The sequence below is a fragment of the Phalacrocorax carbo genome, chromosome 3 (assembly GCF_963921805.1).
Source record: "Phalacrocorax carbo chromosome 3, bPhaCar2.1, whole genome shotgun sequence".
Lineage (NCBI taxonomy): Eukaryota > Metazoa > Chordata > Aves > Suliformes > Phalacrocoracidae > Phalacrocorax > Phalacrocorax carbo.
Genome location: NC_087515.1, coordinates 2,949,701 through 2,975,285, shown reverse-complemented (window position 1 = coordinate 2,975,285; position 25,585 = coordinate 2,949,701). Strand labels below are relative to the sequence as shown.

General features: G+C 41.2%; 1 protein-coding gene across 2 annotated transcripts in view; it reads left to right on the top strand.

Annotated features, from left to right (window-relative positions):
• Positions 1-12,674, top strand: part of THBS2 (thrombospondin 2) — a 36,817-nt gene extending 24,143 nt beyond the window's left edge. For both annotated transcript variants that reach the window (XM_064445628.1, XM_064445627.1), the window contains exons 16-22: positions 301-419; positions 1,587-1,821; positions 5,015-5,242; positions 5,709-5,980; positions 7,473-7,570; positions 9,854-9,993; positions 10,686-12,674. In XM_064445628.1, coding sequence (XP_064301698.1) covers positions 301-419; positions 1,587-1,821; positions 5,015-5,242; positions 5,709-5,980; positions 7,473-7,570; positions 9,854-9,993; positions 10,686-10,693 — 1,100 coding nt within the window. In that variant the 3' untranslated portion in view covers positions 10,694-12,674. The remainder of the gene's footprint in view (positions 1-300; positions 420-1,586; positions 1,822-5,014; positions 5,243-5,708; positions 5,981-7,472; positions 7,571-9,853; positions 9,994-10,685) is intronic.
• Positions 12,675-25,585: the final 12,911 nt, after the last annotated feature.

The window sequence follows — 25,585 nt, the reverse complement described above, 5'->3', positions numbered from 1 at the left end:
AGACCCTTAAGACCCCCACCCTTACGCTGGGGAAATCCCTTAGTAAAATACATATGGAAGTCTATCATAGCAAGAAAAGTGGAATTGATACCATAATTTTTTCCAATTGATACCAATTGATACCATAATTTTTTCTAATATTAGTCTTCACTGTTTCACGTGGTAGCAATCAGGAAGCCTGTGAGCCCCCTAAGAGCCTTGCTTCTTTACTGGTGACTTCTGTGGTCAGAGGCTGTTGGTGCTGGATGCTGTATCATTCTGTTTTCTTCAATCTTTTGTTGGTTTTTTTTCCCCTCATAGACATTTTTAATGAACGAGATAACTGTCCTTACGTCTATAACACAGACCAGAGTGATACAGATGGTGATGGAGTTGGTGATCAGTGTGACAACTGTCCATTGATGCATAATCCAGACCAGGTAAATGTTAGAGGCTGTTAACTCAATGGTAATGTCAGAACGAGGGCAGAGAAAAGAACACAGGAATTGCTGTCAGTCCCCGTGTGCTGTAGAGCTAAAGAGGTGGAGCTGTATTGCTCATTTTCACACCTCAGGTTCTCAGATCTCTTTGTATCAGATGAAAGGGAAGTAGGGTGATGGTATCTTTAATCCATCTTCAGGGCTTTGGTGAACTGCTTTCTTCCCCCGTGGCAAGTGAGAACAGCCACAGGGCTGCGTTTGGGATGCCTCAGTTTGTTGGTCCATGCACAGATAGGTGACATCAAGCATACAGAAGCAATCAGAAAATGTGCTTCCCAGACTGCAACTCCCCTATGATCTCTAGAATGAGAGCAATGAAGATCATGGCTAAAAACCTGCCCTGGAAATGTCTTGGGGACCAGATCTTATGCACTGATGGCAGAATAAGTAGTTATACTAGTTTGAAGTTATGTTTCTGCTTTAAGCACAGTTGTCATCATGATATTACTTGTTTCCAGAGTAGTCTTTGAAGAGAAATGTTGAGAAATTAAATACCAAGCTATCCATACTTTTGTGTTTAGTAACAATATTAAATTTATAGAATCATAGAATCGTTAAGGTTGGAAAAGACCCTTCAGATCATCGAGTCCAACCGCTAACCCATCACTGCCAAGCCCGCCACTAAACCATATCCTCAAGCACCACGTCTGCCCTTCTTTTGAATACCTCCAGGGATGGAGACTCCACCACCTCTCTGGGCAGCCTGTGCCAGGGCCTGACAGCCCTTTTGGTGAAGAAGTTTTTCCTAATATCCAACCTAAACTTCATCTGTCTCCTCATCCTGGTTGGGTGGTCTATAACAGACTCCCACCAGGATGTCCCCCTTATTGGCCTTCCCCCTGACCCTTACCCATAAGCCCTCAACTTTATCATTACCGTCATTGAGTTCCAGACAGTCAAAACACTCTCTAACATACAAGGCTACCCCTCCACCTCTCCTTCCTTGCCTGTCCCTTCTAAAGAGCTTGTAGCCATCCATTGCAGTGCTCCAGTTGTGTGAGTCATCCCATAATGTTTCCGTGATGGCGACCACGTCATAGCTTCCCTGGCACGCAATGGCTTCCAGCTCCTCCTGTTTACTTCTTCCTTTTTTTTTTTTTTTGGTAGACTGATGCAGATAATGACCTTGTTGGTGACCAGTGTGACAACAATGAGGACATAGATGAAGATGGCCACCAGAACAACCAAGATAACTGCCCTTACATCCCCAATGCTAACCAGGCTGACCATGATAAAGATGGTAAAGGAGATGCCTGTGATCCTGATGATGACAACGACGGTGTCCCAGATGACAGGGACAATTGTCGTCTCAGATACAACCCTGACCAGGAGGACTCTGACGGTAAGAATGTCATATGAATTTCGTTTAGTTCTTAGGATCCAATTCTGATCTTGGAATGTTAGTATCTGATGACGATAAACACTTCTGATCAAACTGAGCTGCTTTTGACACTTGAGACACCATGGACTTCAGTGGAACTGCACTGGCCAGTTTGGTCCCGAGTTAGAGCATTAGGAAATCTCTTCGACAGGATCTCAGACATGCACATACTTATTTCTAGAAGAACAACTGTAAGAAATTTAAAAAAAAATCCCACACCAGATTACTTTTTTTTTAATATATATTTTTCTGATTTTCACTTTGAATTTTTGAATTGGGAATTCGAAGTGAAAAAAAACTTTGGGAAGATATTCCAGAAAACTTGAGTTTTAGATGTCTTAAAAATAAAAAATTAGTTGCTTTGTTTTCAAAACAAGTTGCCTTCTGAAAACTGAAATGGAAAAAAACCATGGTTTAGTGCTGTTTTATTTTGAAAAACAGACTATTTCTCCAAGTTTTTTAAGCTTAAAATTATTGTTATTTTAAAATTATTTTTGAAAAAAAAATAAGTCTTCTGAGCAGCTTCTCTCTAATTTGCTTTATAGGTAGCTTTAACTATGTCTTGATTATGTTCATATCACAGTTTAAGAAATGGATTGCTCTTTTCTACAGTTCAGTGATAAAACGTTGCTGGTCACTCTCAAACAGTCCTCTATGTTTGGCCGTATTTCAATAATGACATAGTGATAGTTTCACAATGATAAGTTTAATTTAGTAAAAATACATATGATCTTTCAAAAACCACTGTAATATGTCTACGAGTAATGGCCCTTGCAATAAATACAGGCGAGCAATTTCTGTTGTGAGTTACACAGCTTGCTGGAGTCGTTCCATGGCTATGCTGGTGAAATTGAAGGCAGAATTTAGTACCTCCACAATATGGTTTTATGAACATTTAGAAAAATAAAATCCTGAGCCCTGACTGATTTCCTGGTAAGACCGCTGCTTGCAGAAGGAAGTTTCTGGCTGGTAGTCACTCGTAGTTCTTAAATTACTTAACCTTTCAGTCCAGTGATAGAATGGGAATATCCCTGTACTTGCCAATGTCTGGAATAGCCCTTTAATTTCAGAAATATTCCAGAATAAAGGTGCCCCCAAATTGGGGTAGTTTTTTATAGTCAGCTGTCACCTGGATCTCGTGAGAGAGGCTACATTTATGTATGGAGTATATATTCACGGTATGGAATGTATATTCCTAAAAAGAGTCAATTTAAATGGTTTAGCCAGCTCATCTCTGCAATGACAGTGGCAGGTCCAACAGAAATCTTGGAAAAGCAATAAATAAAGCCGAAAGATGCTCCTACGGTCGTGAAGATGGGATCTATAGCATAAAAATATGAGTCCCTGGAGAGAGCTGTTGGACATGGCTGGGTAAACAAATGCTTTCTAACTTTCCTTGACAGGGACCCAGCGTTGTCAGCAGCAGCTCACTCCCAAAACGTCAGCAGGACTTTCAGTGAATAATTAGATTCTCCTGTTACTCAAGAATTACCTCTTTGATACTGGCAAAGGGAATAAAATTGGAAATTCATTCTCTTTTTTTCAAATAAGTACTAAGACAGACAGGTGCAGGAACGCACAGCTGGTCAGGATTTGGAGTTCTCCTTGGCTGATTGCCACGGTGGAAAATGGGACCATTTTACCACATATCTGAACTGCAGAAAGTCTTAGAGATATTAGATGATTCATCTTTCTCTACATTATTATTGGCTCTTGCCTAAAATTCGTTCTGCTTTCTCTCTGAAAGCTTCATACTTGGATAATGCTGTGCTGGTTAGGCACAGTAACGTAGGTTTCCATTTGTCTGTGAGGCATCTAGTAGCAGGTCAATAATGAATGAGCTGGATCACTGCTATTTCCCATTGTGATAATTCCCATGTTCTTAGACCAGTCACAAACACTTAAATTAAAAGAAAGCAACCGCTCAGCTATATGAGGATAGAAACAAATTAGCTGCCAGTTCTGGTTTTACGTTACTAGTCAGTGTAATATCCAGTGGTTTTTGTCGTAAAAGTCAGAGCCATTTGCTAATTTGTTTCTGTACTTGTCTAGCCAAGTTTTTCGACTTTATTTTCAAGTGTTTGTCCTACTGTGTGCCACTGAACAACAGTGGCATTGGCAACGAGATATTTTTTTATTTACATGCCTCCTTTCACCACCTGCTATTCAAGGCACGTCACATCTACTGGTTTCCACCAATATCATGGGTAAATGAAGAAAGGAAATATATTTTTTAAAAAATATTGAGCATAGTAAAAGTGTTGAGCAGCAGCAGCACAACTGTAGCTGAGCTCTATGGATGTATTTTTAGGCTCTCTAAAACACTTCTTGCAATTCATATAACAAAATCTAATATTTCCATTCCTCCAGGGCTAGTCCTGTTGGATACAGTACTTCTCTTTTTTTTTTTCTTACATTTTTCTGAAGCACTACATTTTTATAAGACAAATTGTTCTACCCACAAGTGAAAGAGTGACTGTGCACGTATGCATGTTTTACCGCAATACTGTCCTCACTTTCTTTTACATAGATGTGACATTTCTGCAATCTGAAGCACTTTAGGTGGATTGTTGCCGAAGGAATCTTGAGGCAGAGATTAAAAAGTGTGAAAAAAAGTTTAATATCTTCAATTATATGTAAAGATTTAGTAATGTGCAGGAAGATTAAGATTTTAACACTATTGCTTAAATAGATTTGAACTGCACGTATTAAAATGTGGCGTTGTATCCACATCTGGGACAAATCAAACTGAAAATATAACACAAACACTAGTGAATTACGTTGACATAGCGAATTTCCAACTTTTCCCACCCCAATTCTAAAGCAGCATATAGACTGGGCCCAGACTGATCACTGTCATAAACCACTGGCAGGGCAGTTTTCTTAACAACGATTCTGGCCTGGGTCTAAGTTGATGAGTTCTTCCAGTCATTACCAGCAACATTTCAAATGGACTTTCAGAGAATGAAGCTTTCTTTGGAGTCATTTGGAGCAGTCTTTGAGAAACAAGAGAATAGCATACTTACATCTACCATCAATTTCTTGAGAATAGCTTACTCGTATATATCACAAATTTCTTCCGTCAGTGGGAGAGCTGTTAGGAAGGCTGGACAAATTGCTAACAATTGCATTTGCTTATTCACGTTGCTTATAGGTGACGGCAGAGGTGATATTTGCAAAGATGACTTCGACAATGACAATGTCCCAGATATTTATGATGTATGCCCTGAAAACAATGCCATCAGTGAAACTGATTTCAGAAAGTTCCAGATGGTCCCCCTGGACCCCAAGGGAACAGCTCAGATTGATCCCAACTGGGTTATTCGCCACCAAGGCAAGGAACTGGTGCAGACTGCCAACTCTGATCCTGGAATAGCTGTAGGTGAGTATCAGATGTCGGCCGTTGTCTTTGGAAAAATAACCAGTGATCTGGTGATGGGGGGGGGTGGGGGAGGAGTAGGTAAACACACCCTTTTGGTGCTGCAAGCTTTGGACAGACACACAGGGACTGTGTATATGCCCAAATTAAAAACAGCTCAATGCTGTTTGCCTTTGTTGACCATTCATCTCATCGCTGACTGTAACACACACAAAATACCCCGTTGAAGAACTTGACATAAGTATAGTGCCTGCTCTCCTCAACACCCCTTATAAACAACTTATTTCTCTCCAGAAGCCTCCATGCAATAGGTGGGCAAGTGTAATTACCTCCTCTCCTACAGGTAAGGAAACAGAAAGAGATAGTTCACAACTCCTGGCAAAACTCAGGGTAGAGCTGGGACTTTTGGGCATGCGCAGCTGGACCTGGCATTGGAACTCAAAGGTTTGTCTCTTTTGTCCTCTTCTAGGCTATGACGAGTTCAGCTCCGTTGACTTCAGTGGGACGTTCTATGTTAACACAGACCGAGATGATGACTATGCCGGATTTGTGTTTGGCTACCAGTCCAGCAGTCGGTTTTATGTTCTGATGTGGAAGCAGGTCACTCAGACCTACTGGGAAGACAAACCCACCAGGGCTTATGGCTATTCTGGTGTGTCGCTCAAAGTTGTGAATTCAACAACTGGTACCGGTGAACACTTGAGAAATGCTCTCTGGCACACAGGAAACACCCCTGGACAGGTGAGAGACTTAAAACTTCAGGCCAACGATGTATGACTAATATTTTAAAAAGAAGGGAGGTGTCTTAAAAAGAATTTCCTTTCACACCTCCATTTTTGCAGATGTTTATCAGCTTTTCTTCAATTCCCACGTTACTGGTGTCAATAATAAGATTTGCATTGTGTTTCAAAGAAAACATTACACGTATAAAAAATTATGAATGGAAAAAATTACATGTATAAAAGGGAAGATGTGGTGTGGTCCAAAGAGAAAGGAGTGAGAGGTCTCAGTTATCCACAAACCCTTTGTGACCTCTGTATTGGCACTTGCTTCTTCAGCGTTCCAGCTTGTTCAAATTATACGTGGTTTAGAGTTCAGTAACCAGTGACAGCCAAAGAGAAAAGAAATGAAAACAAAGAGAAAAAAACTGGTGCTGTTCCAAATAGGGCCCAGCCATGGAAGAAACTTGTGCCTTTGGAAATGAAGTCAGTGGGGCTTCACACGTGGATAGGAATTTTGCACTTCAGAGCTCCTTACGGGAACAAGACCTTGACTGAGTGCGAGAGGCTTCAAAGAGCAGACCACAGGCAGTAACATCAGCGCTTGTCAGGTCACACCTGGAGCGCTGTGTCCAGTTCTGGTCCCCTCTATACAAAAAGGATGTGGACAGGCTGGAAGGGGTCCAGAGAAGGGCCACCAGGATGATCCAAGGGCTGGGCAGCTGCCATATGAGGGTAGGCTGGGAGAGCTGGGTTTGTTCAGCCTTGAGAAAAGGAGGCTCAGAGGGGATCTCATCCCCATGTACCAGTACTTAAGGGGCAGCTACAGAGCAGATGGAGACTCCCTTTTCACAAGGAGTCCCATGGAGAGGACAAGGGGGATGGACACAAGCTGCTCTTGGGGAGATTCCGATTGGACACGAGGGGGACATTTTTCACAGTGAGGACAGTCACCACTGGAATAATCTCCCCAGGGAAGGGGTTGGCTCGGCCACGTTGGGCACCTTCAAGAGTCGGCTGGACAGGGTGCTGGGCCGTCTTGTGTAGGCTGGGCTCTTCCCAGAAAGGTTGGACTAGATGGTCCCTGAGGTCCCTTCCAGCCTGGGATTCTGGGATTCTGTGTGATTCTGTGATCTGTGCAAGCTGCAGGCCCGCTCCTTCGGTGGAGCCACTCATACAGATAGGAAAAGTAGCACTGACTGGCAGCATGGGTGTGTATGGGCGAAGAGGGGCAGGACTTCCGAAGGGGAGTTGGGTTCAGTGCTGTAACAGTCTTCAGTGCCTCCAGCTATGAACCTACAGATGAGTAACTCGTTAATAATTCAAGGCAGGAATTTTCATTACTCTCACCCTGTAAAAGAGGCCTGCTGATCATACCATCAAATGTTAAACACTGTTCTCAGTTTCATGTCCTGCAGCAAATAAGCTTCGGCTGCCTGTACCGCTACTCTAGGGGATGTACAGTTGCTGGAGCACGGTGTGTTTCTAATACGGCATTTGTATTCCGACTGTAGGTGCGCACTTTGTGGCACGATCCCAAGAACATTGGCTGGAAAGATTATACTGCTTACAGGTGGCATTTGATTCATAGGCCTAAAACGGGATTGATAAAGTAAGAAATATTTCTGCACCTCTATGTTTTCTGGTAGCAAAACTTTTGTCTCTGTTGATACAAGAGCTATGTTATTAGTTTCTTTGTTAGTTCTGCTAATAATGATACTTGTGTGACAGTTTGTTTCAATATTTTGGGGGGCATTTTGTTGTCTTTAGAATAAGTTATTTTCCTTTCCAGGTGTATTTAATTTAGTATGTATGGTTCAATATCTACATCAGCTAAATATTCTTAAATTAAAGAAAAAATTCTTTCTCAATAGCTCTTCTGTAAAGGGACCAAAAATTCCTGAGGAAAACTCAAAGCAAGATTAGAACACGGGATTCCTCCCCAGTCTCTGGAATCTGAATGAATGAAATTAATTAGAAACACCAGAATTGCCACAGGGAAGTAGGCCTGTCTGCTTCAGCATCCTGTCTCCCATCGTGGCGTATACAAATACTGCAGGAGTAGCCATGAGCACATCTGTAATGCACACGAGCTATGGCATATGACTTTCCTTAGAGCCCAGCTGTTTATCTGACCTTCCAAGGAAGGAGCATTAACCGTCCTTGTCAATTTTATCTTCTACTGGCTACTGTAACTGTAGGGGACATTTTTCATGGGGCACACTCTGGCCTTACCTCTTAAAGTCTCGTTTGTGCTTATGAGCCAGGGAGTTTCATTTGGCTGTGGAAGGCAAAAGGTAGAAAAATTTGGATAGTCTAAGTTATCTGTTTCTTCGAAAGAAAAGAGTTTCTTTGTGCATCAAAGTATTGCAGTGCAAAGCATTGACTGAAACAGGTCAAGAGGAAACTTGAGTTTTTCATTCATGTTGCTGTTACCTGTATCTTCCTTTGAGAATCTACTTAGTGTCAGACAAAGCATATTTCAACTTGTATCCCATTACATTAATCTAACATGACAAATTCTATGGTCCAGGGCATTAAATTCTTTCATTCTTTAAGGTGTTTTTATGAAACTAACTAACTAAATTTTTTCACTAATACACTCATTAAACCATTAATTTCTACAGAAACAGCAATTCAGTATTAACATGATTAGAGCTGTGCGAGTTGTGGTTTTTTGGTGGGATGAATAATTTATTAAACTCTTCCCATGAGTTTTGGGTTTTTGACATTTTGATAATTCAGTTAAATAGGGTTACATGAACATGAAAATCTGTCATTCTTTTTGCTGGCTCTTCTTTTTACCATCCATTAAATACCGTTGTCAGGGAGCAGTTTGATACTTGTCTTTGGGCACCTTTCAGAAAATGAAACGCCTCAAGGTAGAGCAAGTTCTGGACATGCCTTTCTGCCTAAGTAGGAAACCGCCCCTAACCCTTGAGTTACAGGAAGATGCTCAAGTGTGTTCATCCTCACGTGAAGCCACCCTGCTTTGTATAACTAATGTATTGTCAACTGAAGCATAATCTCTTCCTGCAGAGACTGCTCTAACAGACTGTAGAATCACTTCTCATTTGGCCCAAAGGTTATTTTAAGAGACTGAGAGCCTAAGAACCTTGACTATCTCAAGGTCTCCCACGAGAAATGGAGAATCCAAGTTCAAGGCACTGCAGTCTATCTGACAGAGAAGGAAAATTAAAACACATCTGTGGAAGTCTTTCGGCTCCAGGATGGATGCCTGAAACACTAAAAAGAACCCAAACCAAACAAAAACAAAACAAAAAAACCCCAACCCCCCAAAACCCGCAGGACCTCCTTCTTTTCCAATTTATTATCAGTCTAGCTGTTTGCATCCAAATCGTTCCAGCTTTCATTTAGCTGTTAAAATGTCTGCCATTGAGATTCATCATGTCTGCAATTAATATTTTGTTTGACTCTAAAGGGGTGCTTCTTCCAATTTCTGATGTTGGCACTCGCACCCAAAGATAAATAAATCAGCCGTTCGCACAGCTGTGAGGGCGACTTTGCGAAGTGATGTGGCAACGTCTTGTGCTAACCCCTGAGTTCACAGGATGGGGCTTATCAATGAATGCTAGTACACGACATAGTTCATTCCAGGAGACATGACTGTTCTAAATAAAGAATTGGGAAATCTTTTGCAGATGGTGTGCTTAAAATTACTGATGGAACAGCTCCACTGCTTCTGATTAATGTGTTATGGCCGCCAGCCAGGTGGGCGTGAGATAGAGATGAGAAGCGATCCTTACAGTGAAGTTGGGTTGTCTGGTGCCTTGTTAAAATTAATCGTTTCTGTTCTTGGGAATTGTTACCAGCCCTTAGCCCTGGACACTGCATTATCGTCCTTGTCTAATTCCAATTATGTTCTGCTTCACAGAGTTTTAGTGTATGAAGGGAAACAAGTCATGGTGGATTCTGGACCGATCTATGACACGACGTTTGCTGGTGGACGATTAGGTCTTTTTGTCTTCTCGCAAGAGATGGTCTATTTCTCTGACCTCAAATATGAATGCAGAGGTTAGTTACAGAAAATGTCTGGAAAACGCTGAGGTCTGTGATAACCTGTGGAGCAAGCACGAAATATGGAAATGAAAAATATCCTCTAGTTACTGAAAGCAGTCCGTAGCATCATAGCATGGAGTAAACCTTGTTGTGTTGAAATACCACGAATGCCTTTTGCCCCTATAGCAGTCTCAATCTGAATAACAAAACACAGATGTTTAATACTACCCACCTGGAAAAAATGAGATAGAAATCTCTGGGCGAGATACGCGCTTAGAATTCTCTCTGTGTATCCCCTTTTCTTTGTGGGCTATGTCTGTGTGTCCTGCAGGCAAAGAGCTACTTCTGGATCACCCCTCTTTCAAGAGGCATGAAGGAGAGAGCAGATACTTTTAACAAGCGTGTCTGTCTATAGTGCCTTGTCCAGAATGTTCTGACATACAGAAAAAGCTTTCCCAGGTTTTCTTATATATGATTTTTGTATTTGCATTTAGATGCACAGGTGCACAATCACATACGTGTGTCTCTAGGTATCAGCAGATACCTATTTTTGTATAAACGTCCTCACACTTGTAGGAAAATGCAGAACAGCAAACACTGGGCTGCGTCCTGATGCTGTATCACGAGGAAGCTCTGTTCTTGCATGATTGACTTCCTAACCGAATAAAGCAACCATAATTAATATATTTTTTCCCAATTTCTTTCAGATGCTTGAGCAATGGTTGCTGCATTACCAGCAAAGTACTGTAAATGCTATGCAACCTAGACACCTCAGTACATCCTGGTACTCCCGGTTTCTATTTCTGTGTACCTCCTGTCCTCTGTCCTCCTGCTCCGCTCGCCAGGTGCTCCCCTGCTGCCCGGAGTGCCTCAGCCATCCCTCCAGCCAAGTGCCTTCTCACAGCCAGGACTAACGAAACCGAAACGTGAGCATCCGACCCACCACTGAAGCAAAAGCAGATTGATACGTTAGAACACTTTTGTAGAGTGAAAACTTAGCAAAACATGTTTATTTGTTTATTTGTCTTTTTTAAGGAATGACGTTTACATATAAAAATGTAATTACTTAATGTATTTATATATATATATGGAGAAAAAGAGGGGGGGTGATGATTATTAGTCATTATCTTTAAGTGAGGAAAAATGTGTTTGAGTAACTTCTTAGGTGCGTGGTTGACACTTCCTTGCTCTGATCAGGACTGGACTTCAGTAACGCAAAGCCTCTGGGTCTAATTTTAGCGAAGTAATGGAGGGCCGTACCAACAGTATTTACAGGAACAATGAAAATGCCTTTGGATAATAAAGTAAAGGTCAATTGTGAACATTTCTTGATCCAAAAAGATGTTCTTTAGCTGGCAAGGATGGCCTTAATAGCACCCATTAAAATTACAGGTGGTAGAAACGTCAAATTTGCAACGTAGAGCGTTGTCTAGTGGAGGCTTAATTCAGGCCAAACAGAATTGAACTAGAAACTCCCCTGTGAAAGGGAAGAACGATTCATTTGAACATCGACAGCTATCGCTATTGTCTGACTTTCAAAAAAATATTCCCCGTTGTTCCATTTCCGTCATATTTTGCATTCCCTTGAAATAAAGAATATACCGTGACCATGTGGAGCAAAATGGACCCGAACCACTTTCCTGCCTCTGCTGCAAGAAGCACTTTGACATCCTGAATCCTGACGTGGGCTTTTGAACAGGTGGCGACGCCACTCTTACTTAATTTGGTAACGTATGAATTTAAGGTTCCATTTATAAATATTTTGTTAGTATTTATTATGATTATCACACCGAGCTACCTTCTCTGATAATTTATTTTAAAGCATGTCATATAATGCATCAGTAATACACTCACAAATAACGATATTTTAAAGCTCTTTTTAAAAGCATATCACAGTATGTAGATATTGTCAAAGCATGGTATACACTTAAGTATAGGTTCATGGGTTATATTCATGTATGCTTTAAAGTTAAATGAATAATAATAAGGAATTTATAAATGGAACCTTAATATATATCCAGTTACCCTAATTTTAATATCTTGTATTGTTACCTATGTCTGCTGTATATAGAACTTCTTAAATAATGCTGAAGGGATACCAGTGTTTATTCTAAACAGATACAACAGTTATTCAGATATACAATAGTATAAACATGTTTAACTTTTTTTTTTTTAGTTTGTTTAAGTTGTATGAGCTTTGTTCACAAACAACACACGCTGGTGTAATTCTATTCATAGGTGGGTTAACTAACGGAGTAATACAGTACCTCTGCCTTCCTACTGGGCACAGTGAGCTAGATGTTGCATCAAGTTTTTCTCCCGTGAAATAGATTTTATTGCCATTTTCATTAGAAAGGAATCTACAGTTGCTGGCTTTATTGCACATTTTATAGTGTTTATATTATCAAATCTTTTTGTTTGTTTGTTTCTGGGGGTTTTTTTTCAAATTTTTTTTTTCCAAGTCTTCTTCATGAGGTTTCTAAATGTTTCAGTTTCTTTCTTTTGGTGGCTCAAATTGTATCCCCAAGTCCCAAGCAGAAGGGAGGGTGACTTCATTAAATGTAATGATTGTAATGGCTGTGTAGGGTTTTTTGTTTTGTCAGAGAGAGACATCAGTGTGGGGATGAAGATGTTAATATTTGGACTGTATCATAATTTTCCTATTCTATGTAAATTATTTATGATGGTTTTTTAAATTTCCTTTTCTTTTTTTTTTCCTTGCAAGTGTGTGTGAGAGAGTGAGATCAATGAAATTTCATTTTGTTTTGCCAAAGATTGTAAATAGTTATTTATTTGTTTACCTGGACGGAACTTTATCATTTAACGTCCCGACTCATTTAGTCAGATCCTCATTTATATATATATATATATATTTTAAGAAATTAATGATAGGAAATAAACTGTAAAAAGGTTTTTATAAACAAAATTCTCCTTACCTTTTTTATAGTTAAAATGTTTCTTGAAAGAAAATATTCCATTCCCTAAAGCCCCCAGTTAAATAAGCCTCTTGCCTTGCTATAAACCAGTTCATTTCAAGCAAACCAGCAAACCTGTTGCTTGGTTACAGATCGCTGACTGTCTTCTAAGGTTGTGAACAGCAGGTTTCCTAGTCTCTCTGACAAGAGGACATTCCCCATGAAGTCCGCCTGGCGAACTGTCCCAAGTTTTATTTATGACATTGCAACTGAGAAATTTTGGTGGCTTTTTTTTTTTTGTGTGCTGGGCTCATAGACACCCTCTGTATTGTGTCTTGGCCGAAGCGTTTGAACAAACCTGCGATCCTGTTCTGTAAGTGCTTCTGCTGCGAGTCCCATCTGCGTCCCTGGGGTGCGCCGGTGCGAGCGAGGATTGCCTTCCCGCTGGAGAACATCAGGAGCCAGGGAACCGTCACTCACCAGACAGAATAAAATAGAGAAAAAAATCCTTAGCCTGAGAGGTCTTTGCCATGAGTATGAACTGCTCCCAGGGAGGGGAATTTCAATTGGGTTAGGAAAAGTAAGAATGCCCGGCCTACGAAAATGCCAGTTTTGAGGTGTCAACTCAAGTCATAGTCTCTTAGGAATATCCCAACTATTCACTTTCCTTTGCCTTACGAATATCCCAGCTCTTCCCTTTCCATGGCTTTTGGTTCCAGTGCGAGTACTCAGAACATGCCACAAGAAAGCTATATTCTCTTCAGCACAATCTTTTGAAGACTCCTTTAAACTAATACAAACATTGAGTCTCGTAGAAAGGTGGGTTTCTCCTATTTATGCTGCCGGGATGGCAATGCTCGACACTGTTCAGGTAATAGAGCGATCAAGATCTTGTTACCCGTGTTCTCAAGAGTCCCATTTAAATCTCTGGTGTGGATCTGCAAGAGGGTTTTGAGCATGAACACTTAGTGATGATTTGAAGAAAAAAAAAAAAAATCCCTTCATGGCAACCAACCAAAACCCCGCAAAATGGACCCAGGGAAATAAAATGACCGGAAACCTGTGAAACCGTAACTGCAGCACTTCACCACTAGCACAGGGTGCCTGAGAAAAACAGAGAGGGAAGGACTGAAAAAGCAACTATTATGCTGTGAATGAGCAGGTTCACATAAAGCAATGACATCCTCTGACCCCTCTCTGTCCTAACTCCAGGCTTTTGAAGATATTCAGGAATATTTAGGCAATTTAGGGAAAATACATATTTAAAGATTTTGCAGCCTCTGCACTTCTGGTTCCCAGAGAGATACGGGTATGGAAGAAAAGGGCCTGAAGTCCTTGCAGAAAGGCTGTTCTTCTCACAAGGGAAAGCAGAATAGAGCAGGCGCTGATTCCCCCACTGACCCCTGTGTGGTATCAGGCAGGATTTGTTTCATTTCCCTGAGCATCAGGCTCCCATCTACTAGAAGTCAAAGATAAAATTCCTCCCCTTTAAAATCCTTTTGATAAGTTTTACGTGTCTTACTGGTTTTGCGCCAGCCAAAAAAAGGGGAGATACTGAAATCCTGAAACCTCCCTGAAATTAAGTTCTGATGAGGCTTCCTGACCACTTTTAAAGAGATGTGTTTTTCAGATAAACTTCGGATAAGCCTCTGAATTCTGAAAAGTCAGGCTGAAATCACAGCATTTATAGATTCGTCCGTTGTAAGAGTAACACGTTAACCATTGTTTCTTCCAGAAAGGAAGGAAAAAAAAATCTACCCAGGGGTTGTACCTGTGGTTTTGCACATCAGGCAGCCCAACGTTAGCATCACGAATGCTGACGTCTGTGTCTCTCCTTGCTAGCTACACCATGGGGGCAGAAGCTGAACAGGCTGTCGTAGTCAGCGGGGCAAATCCCCACCTCGGTCAGCTCAGTGGGAGTTTTGCTGTGGACTTGAGTGATATCTGGATGACATTCAGGGCTCGGCTTGTGCTGCAAACCTCCATGGAGGAAGAGCTCTAAGGCTCTCATGGGAACATCTGCTCTCTAAAGCCATATGAAAAATAAATAACGATGTAATAACTTGGCAAGGCCTTGTTCCCAGTGTGGAGAAGACCACCCTTGTAGATCAGGAGGGGGGACTCTGAAGCCAAAGAAACCTGGGACTGATTAGACCAATGGTCCTTCTAATCCATTATCCTGCTTCTTGAAAGCTGCCTGCACCAAATGCACCAGAAGGCGTGAAATCTTTATCTTTAAAAACCATATATCCACATGCCTAGAAGGGGAACACCATTCCTAGCCCCAGGCAGTTAATGGGTGGTTTCTGCCTTCATGCCTGCACGGCTTACGTTGCACCGATATAACTGCAAATTTTCTTGTCATTCATACAAATATCTCAGGTTTTTAATCGCACTTCTTGACCTATTGAGGGTTCTGGAGGTTGATTATACATGATACACCGTATAAATTTCCTTTTACCAATTTCAGGTCTGTTACTGCTTAAGTTCATGGACAGGCTTTATTTCTCACGGACTTTGGGAAGGAGTGAACAGTATATATTTCATTGTGAAACTGCACGTTAAGAACAAATTTTCTGCTCTGCTTTTACTGCTTGTGTGCATGTATCTGTTACGGGTTCATGCAGAACATCAAAGGTAGAAGAATTTCCTCTGCCTACTGAAAAGACCAGCTGGCGTGTTGCAGTTCTGATCGGGTGCAGGATGCTACCCATGGTTATGGCCTTCTCCAAGTCTCTCTGTCTAGCTCTTGAGTAGACATGTCATATACACGCACGTGCGCGCGCGCCCACGCACACAGACAGAGAAATACACGTATTTTGCAAAGGATATAACTCACTCGCTGCTTGTCTTGTTCATAACGCTTCCCCTCGCCATCTGCTGCTGGCCACAGTTGGAATCGGGCGAATGCGTTGGAGAGATCTTTTACAACCTTGTATCCTGCCAATGCTCATCGATCATTACCCATCCACCTTGATATTTGTAGGGCTAGACGTGAGCCTGTTTGGTGGTGTTCTTTTGGAAGCAAGGGGCTTTCTTTTCAGGCGTCTGCCGACGTTTCTGGACTCTTCAGCTCTGCTCAGTGCACCAGTCTCTGGACGCTGGAGGCGTGCGTTGCAAATCACACTTCAAATCTTAGCGACAGCTGTAACTTGGGACTTAGAGATTGTTTTAGTCATTGAGATTACATAGCCATTCAGTAACTTTTAGGAGATGCTGTCTTGACACTCCCCTTGTGAGTGGATCTCCTCTCTGGATCATGCTGACACAAAAGGGAAGGGAGAGGGTGGGAAGCTGCAGGCACCGTCAGCTGCTGCAATGGATAATTTTTGACCAATACGTGAAGAAAATGAAACACAGAATTTTCAGTTTCGTGCGAGGAAGGTTTCTTTCAGAGAGTCTCCTGATGGATCAGTCAATCCAGTTTTCTTCCTGGAGTTGCTGCTGCTGCATTCTTGGAAGTGGCAACAACATCCAACAGAAATTTTAGGGAAGGACCTGCCTATGATAAAGAGACAATGATTCGAGATACGGAAAACCAATATCTCAGCTTGCTTTAACAGATACTCAGGAGCAGCGGCCACCAATTGTTAAGCCATTCCTTGCTGGTGAGACTCGAGTACTTTAGAGTTGGAGCGTGGAGCCCAAACAGATGAGCCTGTCCTGATTTCTGACGGTTCGGCTGCAGCGTCCCTGCTCCAGGATTTTGCAGTCGGAAGTAAAGGCCCACCCAGCTGGTCATGGATGTGATCCAGTGTGTTGAGCTGTACACAGTAGCTCTGCCTTGATGCTGAACAAGTGGGGACAATGTCTGGAGCTGAAACCGGTGACATGTGGAAGACGAGCAGCTTTCTCAAGTGAGATTCAGTTACAAAGATATTGGCAATCGCTGACAACAACACTACTCCATTTAAAGAGAGAAGTTCCAATGTTTGTGAAGGAAATCAGGAGCAGGGAGAAAACCAGAACATGGTTAAATGTTCAAGATAAGATTTGCACAAGAGACCACATTCTTTATTTTTTTTCTTCTTGGAATTTCTTCTTTTTAATTAGGTGCAGGGAAAAAAAAAAGACAAAAATAAAGAGTTATTCTGTATTCAGTTTTTCATTCATATGTCGATAAAAAGCTCCCACTTGTCTGAGAAGGAAGCATGCTCTATTGTACACAGAGGGAACTGAGAGGACTATTATTTGTACAGCACCAAATCCTTCCATAGGATTTAATTTCTTGCTTTCAGCTGAAAAGTTTATAGTTTTCTTGGTTTATTCAACAACACTGAAATGGTCAAATATAATAAATTACTCTCCTGGATCATCTTACATGATGTCTCTATCAAAGACTGGTGTCCAGAGCTTGAAATAGACAGATCAGCATTATCCATTCAACGGAAGGAAATTAAGCCATAGGAAGATTGCCTAACCCTGAGTAAGAACTGTATCTTCCATCACTGGACAATCAAAAACCCTATTGTTCTTCATGTCTAGCACCGCTCTTCCCTGGGGTGCGAGAAGATAACGTTGGCTCCCTCTTAAACATGGGCGAGAGGGAAGCTGTGGCTGAACAGAAATGAATCAGAGGGCTTCCAAGCACTAGGTCACCGCCTTTATCTCAAGACCATCCCTTTCAAAACAAGCAGGCACAAGTCATTATGACAGCGATATGAAAACCTCAGCTTGTTATTTCCTGTTCGGACTTTCCTCTAAGGATTAATTAACCTCCCTTTAAGAGACATTAAGGCAGACAATCACAAAATTTATCTTATTTTAATGCTTCCATCTTTCCTATTCACATTGGAAAATTCTGATTATTGATCCAACCATGGGGCACTACGTCGGAGAGGTAGATCAGGAGAATTCTCTTCTGCTAACTTGTTAAATTTGGCACGTTGAGACCTATACGCTGGAAGGCTCAGACTTTCAAACACATCTCCAGTTTTGAGTACAGAAGAAAGTTTCATAGCTAATGGATACTTTAACAAATGGCCCAGGTATTTAATATTTTATCTGAGTTTATTAGTAAGAGAAATAATATTTTCAAAAGGGGGGGGGAAATATTTACATTTGAAAATGAGTGGATAATACCCACTTTTCTGCAGTGATTGATGGGTCTTCTGTGTAAAAGCTTTCCAGATCTCAGGGTTTTTTTTTCCTTCTGTTTCCATCTTTGGTAACTTTTTTGTGAATAAAAATGAGAAGCTGATTTTTGTTATTAGCAATTATTCTTAACTGCATGGAAGACCCGATGCCTGGTTAAATTTTTACTGAAATCACATGTCTTGGGAAGGAAACTTCTAGCCAGAACCACTTCTCTCTTCTGCAGAGAGGAAGAGCCGTTGTCCTCCAGTGGGCACTGACTGCCTTCCCACGAGAGGAATAGTCCAGCTGAGGTACCCACAGCAGGAGCTGGCACCTGCGGCCTGGCTCCACTTGACCCCTTGCGACAGCCAAAGAAATAGCCACGGTAAGAAATCGTGCTCGCAGCTATGGCTGGGCGCGGTCGCCTGCAGCGGAGGGGGGAGGAACGTGCGAAGCCCACGGAGGGTTGCTCCAAACGCCGACGTCGGCAGAGCCGGTTCGTGGCTGCTGTGTTGCCTGTACTTACTAAAAATGCTTTCCTCTATCCTCACGCCAATGCCTCAGTCTACAGTCTAGTTCCAGATTTAACACCTGATGGCTCTGCTTAAGTTTTTTTTTTTTTTGTCTTAATGATGCATATAGACTAAAACTAAACAGTTTTACTTGCTTATTTCTGGAATATTCATGCCAGTGTTGTGTTTTTTTTCTCCAATGAACTGGAGTTTCATAATGCTCCTGTACGTCCCAGAGGATGAAATAACGTTTTGAAAGAAAGGTTAAAAAAACCTCCAGTTCAAAGCATTGTGAAGGATCATTGCCTGTGCCTCTTCATTCCTGCCCAGATGAGTTCATAATGTGGGGGCTGCTATTTGTCAAAAACTGGGCATTGTTCAGCTCCGTAACTACGTATATACTTTCTTCCCTGGGTTGTTCCTCCCACAGAGCATGAAGTATTGTGGTTTAGCAAGGCAGTTCGTAAATCACATCCTACTCCGTATCAGCTATTGCTTCATATCAGCTATTGAGGTCCTGCCCAATTCCCAAATCAGAGTAGAGCCACTGTCCTTTTTGCAGTACTTTCAGAGATAAAAGATTACAAGGAAAACTACTGCATTCATTTCTGTAGCTTCCAAAGAAATTAGTGCTCCACTTGCACATATGGCCTTATTATAGACAGGAAGTTGACTTTTCTGCCCAGTTTTGATTAAATATTAATATGAATTTTAAAATGTTGACACTTCCAGACAGATATGGAAAAGATTTTGTTAATGTACACTTTTGTGCCCATTCCTGCAATATTCTAGGAAGGTTTTAGCCCTGCAAAGTGGCTTGGAAAACCTTTGGGCTGTGATGCCTAAACAATTCAAGATGCAGAAGTGGTGTTTCTCAAAGAAGAAAGATTAATTTTTACAAGAAACAGTAAAAATTTCACTGCTAAGTAATTAATAAGTAAAGTAAGAAATGGCAAGTATCTGAGACATCTTTACCTCTTCTGTTGCTCAGTCTTTACCCTGCATAGATGTGTCCATGAGGGATAGACCGATGTTGTCAATGTGCCTTATTAGGACTGCCAGTTTTTCATACACATGTTTGTAATTTTGGGGGACATACATCAACTTTTAGCAAAAAGCCTGACGCTTCTTATGTTGCAAGTGTTTTGCATTAGAAATGTAAAATAAAACTGAAGCCATGGAAAGAGTTATTAATTCAAAAGGAAACGATTTCAGAGCATTTTAATTTTCTGCTCTATGGATTTTTTTGTGTCTCATCATCTGGGGCTTCGACACGTGTTTATGCTCTGCACTGTGATGTCCCCATCACATGGGAAGTTGTTCCATTTCTCCTGGGGATAACCTATATGAAAGAGAGAAAATCCTGCCTTTTTTACCGTTCTCGGAAGTGCACAGCGACGCCAAGGCGTTGGGGGGCAGAGTCTCCAGCGTCACACACCAGCAGGTGCTGAGAAGGAAACTAGAGAAAAAGGCTGATAAGAGGAATGTGCACAGCTATTTGCCAGGCCCCACAACATCAAATAACAGCCCCTGATGGGGGCTTTTAAGGGCTTCTAAATTTTCTTCGGTTAAATATGACTTTCCTGAAGTGTTTTACGCCAAAGGGGCGTTTTTAAAACCTGTCTAATAAGAAAACGTAAATGCCAAATGTATTTGTCACCGGATCTATCTAAGGTTTGTTTTGTTTTCTTTCTGTTCCATTGATGATACTTCACTTCGATATCGGTAAAACTTCAGGGCCTACATTGCAAAAAATAAAATCCTCCCTACTTTTATACTGGATGAAAGACATCTTGTATACTCTAAAGAGAATTGTTTAATTGTCAAAGAGAGCTTTTTTTACTTTTTCAGAACGAGGTGGGGAACCTCGCAAGTGCCCGAGGTGCTGCCATGGGAGGAAGGGAAAAATTCAACCCTTGTGATGAGACAGAGATATTGCAAGGTGAGGAGGGGGAAGGGCATCTGAATTTGTGTGGTTTAACTGTGAGGCACAAAACCTTGGGGAACCCTATTTAAAAAGTCTATTAATAAAGCCTTTCTGTTGATTACTGGGTCAGGGCTGTTACAGTTGCTCACCCTGGGTCAGCAACAAAGCATTTGTGCCTATATCTGTTTTTAAGTACACTTGCATATAGCCAAACCCTTATATAGACATATACAAAGTACGTGCTCATATGCACAGGGGTTTGCGTGTAAGTCACGATGAAAAAGTAACCTCTTGCCCAATTCCTGTTAAGAAAAGCATAGCCGCTAATTCAAAATAGTCCTAGGCAAAAATATCGGTACTAAACCTATTGGCTCCGTGGCAGATGGAGACACATTGTGATGATTCGTGCTGCAAATGGGTCTCTGTTTTTTTAAAGCACCTATGTCAGAATCCCTTCACTGAAGCTGTTGGAAAGCCAGCAGAAATCTCTGAGAGCCAGCAGAAATCTCTCAGATGGAGACACGTAACATACCAGATGTGGCTGAGAGGAATGAGTGCAGGGAGAGCAACGGCAATAAAATTGCACACAATTTTATGGGGACTGACAAACCCCACAAAAGAAGTGGACGGGGGAGAAAAACACTCTGCTCAAAGTCATAATCGGTGCTTGCAGAAATGCAGGCTCTAGCCTGCAGAGGCCATCGGCCAGCACCTGAACCACCCAAGATGCCTGGCAGGATCCCCTGGGGAGCGGCTGTGCTGTGTGCACCAAAGGCCAGCTGCTGGTCTTCCCTTGTTGCTGTGTATTGTTTATTAAATAAATTATGATACATTTTTATGAAATAAATTATTATGTATTTTATTAAATAAACCAAGAGCCAAATTCTTGCTTCACTTGTGCTAGGGCAGACTGAAGTATTAGACATATACATAAAATACAGAAGTTACGTTCCTCAGGGTGAGCTTACGGGGGGTGGTATTTTCCACTTACATAGTTTTTATTTGGGGGATTTTTCTTTTTTCTGTTTTCTCCATCCTCTCAGAACAGGATGAACCCCACTGGTCCATGCTCACAGCTAAGAAATACCAAGTCTTCTTAAAGATGGAAACAGGAATGATTTGAGATTGTTAATGGTCAGCTGAGGGCAACTGTTAAATCCTATTTCCCAAGGGGACACTGGTCGTAAAGGATTGGCCGTTTGGTCTGAGTATCGCAGTGTCCCGTTTGCAGCTATGGCTGTAAGAAATGCTCCATTTCCAGATGTGTGGGACAGATGATAGTCTGGTAAATAAATGAAAAAAAAACAGACCCAACAAACCCAACCCCTAAACCAGAAATGGGATTTAACCATCTGAGATGTAAATATCTATACCTGGTCTAACTCTTTATACTTCCTTTTCAGTTAGTGAAGAAAACCAGGCTTTCCTGGAACAATGATTTTATTTTAATAGAAGTTTATATAATAGGACAAATAAATCTGAAAAGCTCAAATCCAAGCCAGAAGAGGTATGGACTTACAAAGCTATCCTTTCGGTTGCAGAAGGACGGTATCTCCTGTTGTGCTCCACTCACGAGTGTGAATATCTATAGAGATATTCAATATTTTTCTGGTATGGTCTTGTAGTGAGAACATTTATCTTATGGACTCTTCGTGGAGTACAGAAAAAATCATTCCATAAAGGTTTTTCAAGGTGGACTTAATTTTATCCAGGCAAATAGGGGAAGTGTTTGTTTCTGCCTATGCTGGTTCAGAAGGATTCATTACCTGTGTTCACTCAAGTGACTTCATCCAAGTTGACCTTTGCTTTACTCACACATCTGCAATGAGTCCTTTGAATAGAATGACTTATTTCCGAGCTTAAGCAAAAAGACTCTGACCTGACAGAAGGACCCAAATGGCTGTGATTCTGGATCCCAGCAGCTGCATTCGCTTGACATTACTAATTCTAGAGATATTAAAAATGCTGGAATAGATAGAAATTGTCTCCTAAAAATTTAGGAACACTGCTGTGATATATAGACCTTTGGTGGGATATAAGAAACCTCATCACTAAACTGAAAATCAGTTCGGAGCAACAGCTCCAGCTGGCCCTTCTCGGAGCAGGGAGGTTGGGCTAGACAATTTCCAGAGGTCCCTTCCCACCTCAACCGCTCTGTGACTCTATAAAAGATGATGGAAAATTAAAAGAGTTCTTACATAGCCTGCTACAAGCTCCAGATTCAGGTGCTTCATCATTAATGGCAGAGCTTCAACAGCAAATTAGACCGAGCAAGAAAATCTGTGAGTAGGTTGGGATTTCAGTGGTGAACTTAAATCTGACTTTAAGAAAAAATAACAGTGATATGCATGAGGCTGTACAGTTAACTTATATTTCACTTACATTTAGTCCCACATGCAGGACATCAAATTACACAGATCCTGAGGGAAGATAGAGTCCTGACTATCAGACAGATGCAGAAGTCAGTGTAGTCCTATTTAGATGAGCAGATGTCTAGAGCTGGCACTGGGTTTAACCATTACCAGAACTGCCTGATTGGTCCCAAGACACCTGCTCTCCATCAGAAAATCAGGCGATTTCAGAGCACCGTGATGACGATGCTTCTCAAGGGCTTCCATCTCTTTATTCCTGTGACTGAAAAACATTTTGCTTGACTGTAGTCTAAATAAGAAAAATATAAAGTATAAAAAAAAAAGGGAAAAAGGAGAACAGTCAAAAGAAGTAAATGATTGAGGATACAGAGCATGATTTGTACCTACTAGAGCAATTTTACAGTGAAAAATTAACTGGGAACTGAAGTAGGCTTTTTACTAGTCCTGGTTTCTCAGAGAAACGAAGCCGGCATGATCACGATGTCCATCTGTCTGTCATCTGCCAGTAAATCACAAACAGAACTTTTAAGCTCATTGGCTGGTTATAATTGACTTGACAGAGCTGAATTTGACAGACATTTCAAAGGTTATGAAGTACACATGAGTTTTGCACAGATAGGATTGATTAGTATGTCTCTTCCGTGCAGATTCTTTTTTTACTAGTAAGTCACAGAAAGACTGAAGTATTTTCTCATAATTAGCAGATCTCTAATCCCTTTCTCTTTGATCTCAATAAGGGTAAAGCTTATGAAGCAACATTCATGTAATCCAGTGAAAGGTCAGCTAAAAGACATAAATATCCTACCACTTGGGGACCTGCTATTCTTTATATTACAACAAAGACTTGTTTGAAATAGTTAAACAGCCTGGTAGTTCCCTGGCAGACCTTTATACGGTCTTTCATCCCATTTTTGCTCCTTATAGCCTCTTAGACAGCCGTGGTATTTTACCTTCCTTCCTTTTTGACATCCTGAGGAAAACATACCCCCAGTCAACTAGCCAAAAATGTACAGAATTGCATGATTATTAACGGATTTTTGCGTATTTCCCAGAACCTTCAGCTATCTCGATTGACTAAACTTTGGTTTATTGGTTGACAAAGGATTTTAATTCAGAAATAAGGAAACTATCCCATTTAACTCTGTGTCTGTATCGATTCCAGTATTCAAATACATTTAACTGTAGATAATTTCATTGGATAAAAGGCTTTATTATCCCAGACTAGCATTTACTCTGAATGACCCGACTGAATTTCTCGCTTCTCATTGATACACGAATTGCTAAAGCACACGATGACTCTTCCCTTGGTTCATGTCATTCTATGAAAGAAAATAAGCACAAAGCGGCTGAGCATATTTCCTAGTTTCTCGCATTATATACTTCTGTTAGTGTTCCTCTGGCTGATCTTTTACTGTCATTACAGTTGTGACTGAAATAACACTCTGGATTTGAAGACCGCTATTCAAGGACTGCTCAGATGTACCGCTCATGTTTTGTGACTCCTCCTAACATTGTCTGGAATTTTTCCTACTGTAAGGAAAGGTGATTCCGATACATGGTTTGTGAAAACCAGCCACTGACAGGATAATGAAGTAAGTTTATTTTGCAGAGTAGTTTTAACACTGAAGAAGACAGAAGCACAGCGGAGGGTTTTGAAGATGAAATGTCAGACGTTGAGGAACACAGAGAAAGCACGGAAGTCAAGCAGGGAAAAGACCGTGCTGGTGCGCTGTGGCAAGCGATATGGGTCGTACCACGTGGAGAATAAGTGGCTATGAGCCAGGTGGATGGTGAGGGGAATTAGGCAGAGCAGGCACATAAAAGTGAGGAGAAAAATCTTGAATTGTATATTGCGAGAAAGAGAAGATCAAAGAAAGATCGTTTAAATTGAAATTTAGAATAGTAGAATAAAAACTAAAGATGAAACAATGGACAGCAAGCTTTTTTAACAAATATTGTTTGTGTAAAGACCGCTCCAAGGCATGGACCTCAGCCCTTTTTATATTACATCAAATCAGTGCCATAGAGTAGGAAAGAACCATGGTCCAGGTCCATGCTTCCTCCTCAAGGCAGCGTAACCTCTACCTAACCCACTCCTGACAGACGATTTTCTTGGTCTGTTCTTCAGGATAGGGATTTCACAACTGCCCTAGATATTCCCCTTAACTACAGTTACAGAGAGAACTATTTCTCTAATTCATAAAGTATTTCTAGCTGTTCTCTGAGCCTATTACTTCTTGTCCTATCCACAGTGAACATACAAAAAAACCACTCCACTGCCAAACTCTGTGGCAATTTCTTACATATTTGAAGACCTATTTTTCTGAATCCCTTCCTGCCAGGCAAGCCAATATCAATCTTTTCTCATAAGTAACACATTGTAGGGCCTGAAATACTCTTCTTGTTTTCCACTGGACTGTTTTCAAGTGTTCTGTAATTTTTACATGCATTGGACCCAAATCTGATTATAAACCGAGCAGAAGGATTGCATCTTGTGTCTTGCAAAACCATGGTCCAGTTTATAAACATCTAGTATGAAGGGGTTTTGGGGGAATTTTTTATTTTTTTTCCCCCAGAAGTTTAGTTCATGATCACCTCTGATGTACAGATGCTTTTCTGTACAGTGCTTCCCAAATTTTGTGCCACTTGCTTTCTGTTTGGACTGTGAGTTGCTTTTCCACTTGTCTCTATCGGGTTGTCCCATCGCAGCTGTACTGGCGGAATGGTCAGCCCAGTTGAGAGCGGGATTGACTGATTCTTTCAAAACCTGGATGTCCTTTGCCACTGCGATCCTACTCAGTGCTG